The following is a 12,438-nucleotide window of genomic DNA, read 5'->3' on the forward strand; positions in this document are numbered from 1 at the left end:
TCGTGTAGACCCTATGTCCCTGGCTACACACTCTGCATGCTCACACCGCATGCTCACACTGCACTACGCCTCTGGCTACACAGAGTCCCGGTCCCTACAGGACAGCGGGACTAGGTACCGCAGGCCCTATCTCTCCCTCTCCGTCTTCAGTCTTCGCTGGTTACATCTCTCCCCGTGCGCCTGTGTGCATCCCCTTATATAGTCCCTGCTCACGGGAGACGGAGCGGATGCGGACCTCGACGTGAGCATCGCTCCTTGGTTAACCAATCACGACGCGCTATTTCTACGATCCCTTTTCCCCAGCGCGTGTTACCACTACCCAACCAATCACGCCGCGCTGCCACCCGATCACTCCCTCTCAAGCGCGTCACCGGCACACAGCCAATCACTACGCGCTGGCACGCGATCCCTATCCCAGCGCGTATCACCACTACACATGTGGTCAGCCACAGCGATAGCCCAGTCTGGCTCTGTGAGCCTCAGGTATTAGCATTGAACCCCAATAATCCTTAAGATGCTTTAGTAGGGATATAGCAGCCTCAAGCATTATGAATGAATAATGAGAATCCTTAGGCTGCCTTAGTATGGATATGAGCCTACATCATTAACAATGAATCCTGCGCATCACTACGGTGATGTAGTCTGGCTCGAGTCTGATGATGACATCCATTACAGAGAAGACTTATACTCGTAGTTTCATCTGCTAAAATTGTTACTTTGGCCAACAGCATCCTTACTGGATAATACACGCGTGTAATATCAATGTAGCTTATGTAATAGTGAAATAAACTCGTGTGTGTGCTATATATTATTGACTAATGAATACATTACAGTCATAAAGTTGATGTTTGCACGTGCAGTGTAGTGATAGACAAGGTCGACCACGATTATGCCTTAGTCTCGCTCTGTGAGCCTCAGCCATTAACTGGGGAACCTAAGAATCCTAAAAATGCCTTAGTTTGACTGAGTATCCGGCTGTTGACATGAAGCCTAAAAATCTTCAACGTGTCTTAGTCTGGATGTATGATCCTTGGACATTACCAATCAACCCTAAGTTTATATAATCCATAAGAGGTTTTTTTGGGGTTAGATCGCGTAAATATATAAATGTGTCGTTAAACCTGCCACCACCCGACACAGACAACTAGTAAGGGTTGTCACGTAAACAGAACATGCCAATTCGTCACTAGTACAGCACGCCGGTGTGTTGGAGAGCCAAGCCACAACATTATTTAAATTTATATTGATGTAGTTATAAAATACATTTCACCATATGAATTCTGCAGGCCACCTTTGTGTCCGCAGTGCTGATGCTTACAGCACGTACCCGGTACTCGTTTAAGCCAAGGGTTCATCTGGGAGAGGCTCAGAATTGGTTCTGAATCCACTCACCATTGATGACAGCCATGGCCGTGAGTCACGTGTAGGTGACCATGTTTGTAGCTCAGTGCACAGAGCATCCCATCATCATTGCACATCCGTACTCACCCTCGCTCATCTACACATACGTATACAAATAGACACAATTACAAGACCCCCCGTATAGCCCAAACAGGCTGTAGGGGCAAGTGTTATTAACGAGTGACACTTTAAGGCCAGTATGGAACATGAGGGGGTGGGTGGCCAATACCACATCAGGCCGCCTTTGTCTCCCTAGTGGCAGTTTTAACCCACTACACCAGGTAGTCATTTGAGGCTGAGTCGACATAGGGGAGGCTCATGACCGGTTCAGAAAATTGTCACTGGTGTTGGCTGTGAACGGGAATCGAATTTGTGTTGCCAGGTTCATATTGTAGCACGTTAACCACTATGCCACCGCTCCGCAACATACACACAAGACACAATTACACGCAGAATAAGACACATGGAACTCACACATGAATGCCAGCAGGTTGACCACAGCTCCATGCAGGGCGCTGATCGTGGCGATGTCTTTTTTGCTGGGAGATGAGGGTGGCTCTTCCTTCTGAGCGTCTCTCCTGTGAGACAAAAACCAGCAGTGACACACACAGCCCGTGTCTTACACAGCATCATCACGCACAGCATAATCACACACAGCATCAGCATACACAGTTTCATACTACACATCATCACACACAACATCATCACCCGCCATCAACACACATGGCATTATCACACACAGCATCACAGCATACAACATCACACAACCCCCGTCTTACACAGCATCATCACGGTAGTGTATAATAACAAATAGTTTAAAAATGTATATGCTTATTACAATGTACAAAGTAATATATGGTATCGAAATTGTACAGTGAATATACAGCAGTGTGATATACATTAGGGTGGGTAGAATAATACATAGTGTAATATTACAATGGATAAGGTGGTTTATAGCAATACAGTATATCATTTAATGTTGGGTTTGTCTATGGCAGTATATAGTACGGTGTAGAATTGTAATGTATTACTTACTGTTAGTAACTCAGCTTATTGTAGAGTATATTTAGTATAATGATGATACTATGTAGTTTATACTTTAGTTGTTTACGTGGTGGTTTTAGTTACTGCAGCTACATACTATTAACACTTCCTCCCTTTATTAATGCTACCCCTATCATCTCCCTGTGATGCTGCTAATCCTGCATCATGCACGGGCAAAGAAGCACTAATCACATACCTGCATTTCCCATATCCCCTCACTTGGATGCTGCTAATCCTGCATAATGCACGGACACAAGTACTGTAGTACTAATCACATACCTGAATTTCCCATAAATATGCTAAATTTCTCTTGATATGCAAATTATTTTGTCAAGGCGCCCCCTTTCCCCCTCCCCTTCCAACCCAGCTGATATATATGCTCCAAGCACGTGTGCCGTTTCATTCAGACGCTGTCGCCTCGACAGACCTGGTTTCACCTGAGGACGGCTGCTTGCGTTGTGGCCGATACGTCGTGAGAATTATTTTATTATGTTTTATTTTTATTATTTTATTACTTCCCTTCTATGTAACTTTACCGAAAGAACCAAGGAGAAGCATCATCACACATCATTATCACACATCATCATCACACATCATCATCATTACTCAGCCCATGTTCCACACAAGGCGTCACCCCGTGTGTTAATCTGTGCAAGTTCATAGTCCATACCGGTTTGTCTCTTTCAGGTGAACCTGCAGGAGTCAGACACAGGGGGCGTGAGTCAGTTCACCTCCAGCCACGTTAACCACACGGTGATTGGTAGACGCGATGAGGTTGCACTCAGACATTCGCGTGGCCTAGTGTTGTTGGTTGTAATCAAGACAAAGCCATGGATGCATTAGGACTCAATGATTCTCATCAGCAAGGTGTGGCCTCTAAAACTGTTGTCACTCGGTACCCGATGTCATGGCAAGAGGCGTCCGTGGCACTTGACATCGAGTTGCAGTGATTGTGAACCAACATTCAAAATAATGATCCACTGCGAGCGTGAATTACAACCAGAGCGTGGTGTTACCAGAGTCCATAATTTAGCAGGGTGAACATTTGTTGAGGCAAGCAATCTCGGGATTTGTTTCAACTTTCAAAGACTCATCAGCAGTCAGTGCTGAAATATAACTGCTTCTGGCTTTCCTGATGTTAAAAGCCCTTCCGTGTTCAGCATTAATAATGGTTGGTATACATTTGGTAAAATGAAAAATTTTAAGGTAGTGTCAAGTGGCCTCAATCTGATGTACATTACAGGATGATGCAGTTACAATTTGTAATGCCAATGTCTGCACCAACCAATTACTCGAGGAATTTGTGTGTTAATAGTTTTTTATTTATTTTGAAATTCAGCGCTAGTTTATATTTTTATTACAATATACAAATCCAAGTTGGTGAACTTGACTCTACATTTACTTTCAGAACCCATGGGCTATATGTTGTCTTGACAATGGAAGTGGCGTTATCTTGTGTTTTGTGTTGCAACACATCTGCCAAGTTTACAAACGCAACGAATATACGTGAACTGGGGCACTCGCCCTGGCTCCGTGAGCGCTCGACCTGCAGGAACGTGAGCGAGTCCCTCTCCTCCTGCAGAGTGCGCAGGCGCGTGGCTGCTGCCTGGAGCTCGCTGATCTCGTGCTCATAATGAGCGATGTTCTCCTCGATCCGGGACAGTAGCTCGCGCCCCTTCATGTCCACGCGATCCAGAGCTGCCCTCTCGTCCTCATCCAGCGTCACCCTCATGCGGGTGAACTCGCCTGAGATGTGAGCTTTGGTCTGGACCATGGAATCCTGCAAGGGGCATGCGATGGATTCTGTAAATTCATATTCTATGCTGTTAAGAAGTGAGCGCTTATCGAATCAGCACTAAATAGGGTCATGCCATCTATATATATAAAATCGTGAATCTGTCTGTCTGTCTGTGTGTCTGTGTGTCGCCGGACCATACGCACTTTCATTGGACGAAATGTCAGGGATTTGCGACACACGATTGGTCCGGCGGTTGCCCCTGGCAACGGGTAGCGACGCATTCGCCATTTTTAATTCCCGTTAAAAATAGGCGCACGCATTAACACGCGACTCTGAGGTAAATTAATCAAAGTTTCACGTCCTCTTCACTCCCCTCCCACCCCAATGTGTGCAATTAGTATTATAGGGTCGGTATATAATTAAATTATAGCGATTAGACAGTATTATTGTAGCGCGGGGGGGGGGGGGGGGGAACGGCACCCGTACCCTGCCTCAGCCGGGTGGGCAATTTAGGCGAGGCCGGAGGCTCTGCACGCTACTAGGCCTCCACACCCACCACGCGACTCTGAGGTAAATTCATCAAAGTTTCACGTACTCTTCACTCCCCCCCCCACCACAATGTGTGCAATTACTATTACTTTTAAACCCAACGCGCCAAGAATCTATTCTTTAAATGTTGACTGTACAAATAGTCATTAAGCTGGGTGAGCGTACTGGCAGTCTATAATGTAGACTGTAGCCTGCTTATTCAATTGGGAGAGTGTACTGGCAGTCTATAATGTAGACTGTAGCCTGGTTATGAAGCTCGGTGAGCGTACTGCCACTCTACAATGTAGACTCTAGCCTGCTTATGAAGCTGAGTGGGTGTACTGGCAGTCTATCATGTAGACTGTAGCCTGGTTATTATAATCGATTCTTAAAATGTTCTTTGTACAAATAGTCATTAAGCTGGGTGAGCCTACTGGCAGTCTATAATGTAGACTGTAGCCTGCTTATTCAGCTGGGTGGGTGTACTGGCAGTCTATCATGTAGACTGTAGCCTGGTTATTAAGTAAAGTTAGTCAATTTGTAACACGTACGCTTTCGCGACCATTATTCATAAACAACGTTATTGGGTTTAGATCGCCTTATTTATTAATGTGTTGTAACCCTTATCCACCACCCGACATGCCCAATCAGTAAAAAAATTGTCACGTTCATAAAATACTAATAGTTGACTGCTTTAGCCCACCGGTGTGTTCAAGCGTAAAACCACAACAATTACCATTTCTCTGGTGAGGGAGGGAGAGTGGTGAGGGAGGGAGAGTGGTGAGGGAGGGACTCAGCCTCAAAACGAGTAACTGGTGTGGCGTATTAACATCGCCACTGGGGAGACAAAGGCGGCCGGGCGTGGTGGATCCAAGTCCCGGGCGAAGCCGGGTACTTATGCTAGTTGTATATATGGGGATACCTTACCGTCAGCGTTATTTCTTTCGGATGACCAATATATGAGGGCTTAATTGGGGTATCGGTAAAAGCACCAATGATACAGATGGTAAACATTATTTCGTGAATAAAAATAATAATTAATTCTAATAACCTAATTAAGTATGACATACTGTGCATAATACTGTACTCCTGCTACCATGGCAGCAGTGAAAGATGAGGTTGGAGAAGCTGCTGCACTCCCAGTGCGCGGTCATTCTCAGAGAACATCTCCAGGACATGTGATCTTAGCGAAGTCCTCCGTCTACATTTCTGTCGTGAGGTTTATTTTAGATGGAGTCTGGAACTCTATCCTGGTCGAGTGAGTTCTCACCTCGCAAACATTTTAGCGTGCGTCGCTCTCATTGGCTGAGCGAATGCTGCGTGTTCCCACTCGTAAATGCTTTATATGAGACTAGCTGTAACCAGTGAAACATTCACTGATCTAGCAGATCTTAATGAAACATTCACGCATTTTTTACCAATTTTTTTCAACAAAGATTTATCTAAAGACACAATTGTCAATTTCTGGGTTATTTTCCGCACTAGATGAAGTGACTCACACGATATGACTCTTGATCGAGCAAGATATAATTGTCCTTGACTAAAAACAGACTTAGGTAAGTAAAGGCATTTTTTGTCAAACGTTTGACCTCGTGAATTTTGATTGTTATTGAAAAAGCCAATCGTATGGGGAATTGTTAGCATTTGAAACTGAATGGTAAATTTGTGTCTAATGGAATGCGTGGGATTCTTGGAATAAGTACTCCGTCGAAGGTTGCTCCACGGATCATTTTTGCTTAGATTATGTGTATTTGTATTTGAGTAAGAGTAAGTCTTGTACCATTATGTAGTCCTCACAATTACATTATTTTTCTAAGGAGCATGATAACGGCTCTTACTTTCAGTTTCAGTTCATCAGGAGGCATTCCGGTTGGAGTAAGACTTTAATAATTCTTCTGGGAATGCAAGTTTATCAGCAGTATCATCACTCACAAAAGTATCCATGCTCTTAAAAACCACTTCAGATCCATTGTTGAGATCAAGAGAGTCTCCGTTTGTAACACTGTATTGCGCTTCATTTAAGCTGTTCAGGAGTAATCGTGAACAAGTAAATGTCACCGTATAGTTGTGGAAATGTATCTTGATTTTCTGGATAGCAGTGTGAGGTTAATGTTACTGTTTCGCCTGTTTTTTCCATCAACAACGTCCAGGAGCAATTCCACAAATTCCTTTCCACTTTTCAGAGCTCACATATTCTGTTTCAGCTTCAGCACCTGTAATTCTCCCCAGAAACGATGCTTCTTTATACAACTTACAACAGTAAGAGGCCGTGAACCACGTAAAGTAACCGATAGGACGTGCCTCCAAATGATTTACATTTTACTGTTCGATCATCCAATAATATATCAACAGCCTGACATACGTGTGTGCTTCATCCCAGACAATTAGTTTCAATTGAACTATATTTGTGGCTTCGTGTTTGGCTTTATATTGCAAGTCAATGATGCAGTTATTTTCAACAGGATTTTAGAGACTATATGAGCAGATCAGCTTCCAGCTAATAGTTTTGCTGGTATTCCTGTTGACAACTGGTATTGCTATATCCCCTTTACCTCTAATAGTAGAGTGACATAGTGCTGACTCTTGTACAGCAGCTGCAACTGTAGGTGGGCCATTAGCACACACGCCGTTGAGCATATATGTGTAGGACTTGAGTTAGGTGGAGGTGGACTCTTAAGCGGAAAATAAAGAGAACAGAAAGACAGCCGAGTACGAGTCCTACATATGCGTGTGTGCCGGTAGGGTGGAGGAACTGGGGCAAGGTTCACCGTAGACCTCGTGGGGAAGCCCCTAGAACCCTCTGGTGGGTTCGATAAGGGAGGCGTGGCAAGGGCGGAGCCAAGCCGCGCTGATGGGAATATAAGCAGCAGAGAGCGAGAGCTCCAGGCTGCCGGTTCTGGGAGTGGACTCGTCTCTTCGTCGTCGCTACCGCCTTCACCTGGGCATTGCGCGGCCGGACAGTAGTTTGCGGTCTCGATCGACGCCATCGGTGCAATGCGGCAGGGTCGTGTCTGGGCTGGGTCGTGCGGCAGCATGGTCGTGAGAGAGGGAGCCAGAGTTGGTGGCGTGCACACAACAACAATAAAAGGGGAGGACGGTGCCTCCTGCGACTACCCCGTCTCTGACTGAGTGTGTGCGACGCACGCCACCCGAACACACACACAAGTTTCCAACAAGAAGGAAGAAGAGACCTATGACACTACACTTCGAAAGAGTGATAGATGCCATTCAGGGCAATAGCACGGGATATATATATGCAAGGAGACATATGCATAGTCCTGCAGCAAAGTGTTCATACGCTCAATAAGTTAGGAAAGGATGCAAGACTGAGGATTAACGTGGAAAAGAAAAGGCAAAGACAATGGTGTTCAGAAGGGATACATTGAGAAAGAAGCAATAATACAAAGCAGCAAGATTGTGAATGTAAAGGAACTTGTATTCCTTGGGACATCTATTGACATGGGACAATGACTACACTAAAGACGCAATAAGAGCGAGAATCGCAAAGGCAAAATGATTAATGGCAGGATTTAATAACATCTGGAGAAGCAAGCAAATCAGCTACAAGAACAAACTGAACATCATAAGAACATGTGTGTTCAGTACAGCTTTGTATGCTTGCGAGACTTGGACATTAACAAATACTGACAGACATAAGATATTGGTACTCGAAATGTATTGCTATAGAAGGATACTGCATCTAAGCTGAACCCAAAGAGTGACCAACGTAGAAGTAAGAAAATATTGCACACAGAAGAAGACCTGATGATGCAGCAATGATAAGGAAACTGGCACTACACATATGTAGTATGGAAAACAACAGGCAAATGAAAACTATGTTGTTGTTCAGAAATATGGAAGGAACCGGAAAGAGAGTTAGACCTCACAGAGAATGGATTGACATTAAAGATTGGTACCAGGAATATGTGGCACTACTACAGCATATTGACAAGATAGAGAGAGGAAAGTGGAAACCAATGACGACATTGGCAGTAGACGCCTACTACGGGCTATCTGCCCATGGATCGTCATGATGATGTTCACCAGGTAGGGCAGTGGTGGTGTGGTGGTCATCAAACTGTGTGGTGAGTCATTTATGAATGGGTGCTGGGCTGTCTTCACCAACCCACATTGACCAGTATGGTAATGTATTGTTAAGCAATCTGCTAGCATGAAGGTTGTGGCAAGGCCTCAATGTTACACTGGTTTAACAAATGGTATAATTTATCCATAAGAGTTCTTTTTAATACATGTGTAGTGTAATAGTGCCGGCTGGTGGACAGCGGCGGAAACTGAGGTGGACAAACAGTACACACGCCGATGAGGGTGTGCACGGTGTGTTGGCAGAGAGAAAGAACTCCGGCAAGGGTCATGGAGGACCCCATCTGGACGCCCCTGGAACCTGCTAGCAGGTTTGAGAAGGGAGGTGCGGACAGGGCGGAGCCAGGCCGCTCTGGGAGCATAAAAGGAGCCGAGAGTGGGGTCTCGGGGCTGCCGGTTCTGGGAGTGGACTTGTCTCGTTGTTGCTGTCAATTCGTTGCCGTCATCACTGCCGTCTTCACTAGATATTGCGCTGCTAAAAGTTGTTGGCTCAGTCGGCATGGTCAGTGTTTGACCGTTAGTGTTGTGTACAGGCTAGGCTAAGCAACTGTGGAGAGTGTGTGGACAAAACTGTGGAAGTTGATAAACAAAAGGTGCCTCCTACGAAACTTGTCTCCGAATCATTTAAACTACAAATGGAGAATGTACATACATGATATATATCTTGTGTGTTGATTAACTGTGAATAACCCAACCAATAGTAGATATCAATTGTAATTTATATAAATACACGAACCCCTCCCCCATCCCCTGGTCTCCGAACCTGATTGGCTCACAAGTGATGACATCGCATTTATTTCTTTATTTAAGAACAATTCTCGCTGTGGCCTGATGAAGCTGGTTGCTATTACCGGTGAAATGTCACTCAAATTGTAAATGTTGTGGGTTTCCTCTCCAACACACCGGTTTGCTGAACTAGTAATATCTAATTGGCATGTTTTGTTTACGTGACAAACCTTAAAAATTGGCTGTGTTGGGTGGTGGTGGGTTTAATGACACATTCATATTGTCAAGATCTAACTCCAAAAAAAACTCTAATTTGGATAATAGTCGCAAAAGCCTAAGTGTTAACCTGGTGTAAATTATTATTACCATCACAAGGTGACTTGATGGAGGATATAAATCAATCTTTAGCAGGCCGGAGTGTAGCAATGCTCATGACACATTGCCAGGCAACTCTGTCCTGGGTTACACACCATGCTGAGTGCAGGCCGCCTAGATTACAATGCCTGAGATCGGCCTCAATCGTGCGCGTTCAGGTCAGCCTCGGCCTGCCCCTGGGCCACCTCCAATCCTGAGTAAGGCCATCAATGATTGCACACAGTTCTCTGGTGGGATCATCCAATGCGTCAGCCCTGCAATGTGTCCACAGAGCCAGATCCTCCTGGCTGTGACTGCTTCAGACAGCAACTGTCATGCTGTTCATCGAAGGACTCCGGTATTTGAGATACATTTGCAGAGTGAATGTGAAGTCTCCGTCGCAAGCAACACTGGTCAAAGGCGTCCAGTTCTCTATATGAGTATATGCCCTATTCTAGGTCATATATTTAGTTAGAATGTAAATCCATGCAGTTGATAACAAATAGGCTCAAACCCATTCCTTGCAGAAATGTTAAAAGTATACGCAATTGCATCATTATCGGTTGCCTTATACCAGGGGTGGGGAACATTTTTTCTGCCAAGGGCCATTGGACATTTATAACATCATTCGCTGGCCATGCAAAAGTATCAACTTAAAGATTATCCCGTTATATTTGGTCAAAACATTTAATTAACTCACCCCTAATGTGATGGCTGGAACTGCCAAATAATTTCGCGAGTTTTATGCGGCCCGCGGGCCGGACGTTCCCCACCCCTGCCTTATATGCACAACACCAAGATTCAGTCATTAATACATCACAATGAATGCAAACTGAAATGCAAGTAAAACAAGTTTTAACATTCCATTACGTATACATTGTCTATTGTATACTTGGGTGTGTGATGAAACAGTTTTCCCTGCGTTCCCTGTCATATATCTTCAAGTCAACTCTTGTGTTCTAGAATTAAAGAGCTAAGATTTTCTATGAAATTTTATCACAATCTTTACTTCTTTTAAGTGTTAGTTTTTAATCCAATGCACTTTTATATTATCAAACCCATAGAAAGTCATTCAATTTATCCCATATACAGCTTTGCAGTGGTACAAAAAATTTACTTGTTTGTTATAAACGTTACATTTTAAAATCCACATTCAAGCAGCAATATAAATAATGTATTGCTATTTCCAATGATATTGAAGGCTCACTTGAATCTAGGGAGTTGTCCTCATAGAGAGAGTCACAGACTTCACGCAGGGTGGAGGCCACGAGGTAACAGAGCCCACAGGTCGTACCTGCACGTCCTTGCGAGTGGACTTCATCTGTCCCACAGATGCCTCCGCTTTCTTCCTCTTCTCATCCACCGCTCGCGTCTCTTCTCCGACTCTACTCTGTAAGAGACGAAGTCACCAGAGGAGACTCCACTCCTTGAGCGGCTCCCTCTCAGCCCCACTCCACACAGAGCCCTCCACAGTGACAGCTCTAGAATTGCCCACCAGAAGAGTGCCACGGAAGTCAGCCTGGACTGACTTAACAGTCTGTAAGCAAGAAGGCACAATGAAGAGAGAATAATAACTTCATGTTTTCTTTAATGCGATGTGGAAGTTGCGAATTTGTCAGCTCGTGTCCAGGTGTTGTAGAGGCCACAGCAGGGGACAGGGACATGATCGTTCAACACAATGGCTCTTCACTTCACGAGCAACGTCCAAACACGGCCTTCCTTCAGCACGCCTCACTCAAAAAGCCTCGACCCACCCTCCTCCTGCACTCAAAACTCCTGTCCCTTCCTTTCCCTGCCAACACCGAATGGCTACCTTGAACTGAAGCGATCCCATTCTCACACACTGAGGTACTCACCTTCCGTGTCTCATGCTCATCCTCCAGTGTGTCGACATCATGCCCTCTATGTTCTCCGGTAATGGTACAGGCAATGCACACCAGGCTCGCGTCCTGCTTGCAGTAGAATTTGAGCTCCTCTTTGTGCTTCTTGCATCTTCTTTCCTCCAGGCTGACAATGGGAGCTACTAGGACGTGGTCCTTCAACTTGGGGTTAATCATGTGAGGCTTCAGGTGGGACTCACACAGGGACATCTCACACCTGAGGCAGGTCTTCACTGCAGGAGTCTCCCCATCACCACAGCCGTCACAGAAGACAACTCCGGCCATCCTCTTTCCAACTCTGAGCTGGTCCACCAGGTTGGCGAGCGCCACGTTCCTCTTCATCTGGGGCCGCTCAGGGAAGGCCGCTCGGCACTGCGGGCAGCTGAAGCTGCTCGCTCTCTCCCAGACACCGTCCAGACACCGGAGGCAGAACGAGTGTCCGCAGCTCAGCGTGGAGGGGCAGTTAAACGTGCGCTGGCATATGAGGCAGCTCAGCTCACTGTCGACACAATCACTGGGAGACGCGCTCGCCATGGCCCATGGCTTCACTCGGACTCAGTCGCTCGCCGCGGCTCACGGAGGAGCTATCGCAGCAGCAGCAGCAGCTCACACAGCGGAGACGAACAAGGAAATGAACTGACTTCACCTGCAGTTAAGTTATAAATA

At 45.5% G+C, this 12,438-nt stretch overlaps 2 protein-coding genes across 2 annotated transcripts in view; one reads left to right on the forward strand and one right to left on the reverse strand.

Moving 5' to 3' along the window:
• The window catches only part of LOC144947489 (E3 ubiquitin-protein ligase TRIM11-like), a 139,164-nt gene extending 126,858 nt beyond the window's left edge, over positions 1–12,306 (reverse strand). The window contains exons 1-5 of the mRNA XM_078876715.1: positions 11,749–12,306; positions 11,187–11,282; positions 3,992–4,225; positions 3,116–3,138; positions 1,876–1,979 (exon numbers count right to left, since the gene is read on the reverse strand). Of these exons, the coding sequence (XP_078732841.1) occupies positions 1,876–1,979; positions 3,116–3,138; positions 3,992–4,225; positions 11,187–11,282; positions 11,749–12,306 (1,015 nt within the window). The remainder of the gene's footprint in view (positions 1–1,875; positions 1,980–3,115; positions 3,139–3,991; positions 4,226–11,186; positions 11,283–11,748) is intronic.
• Positions 1–12,438, forward strand: part of LOC144947438 (zinc-binding protein A33-like) — a 374,175-nt gene that overhangs the window by 188,948 nt on the left and 172,789 nt on the right.

The sequence above is a fragment of the Lampetra fluviatilis genome, chromosome 45 (assembly GCF_964198595.1).
Source record: "Lampetra fluviatilis chromosome 45, kcLamFluv1.1, whole genome shotgun sequence".
NCBI lineage: Eukaryota > Metazoa > Chordata > Hyperoartia > Petromyzontiformes > Petromyzontidae > Lampetra > Lampetra fluviatilis.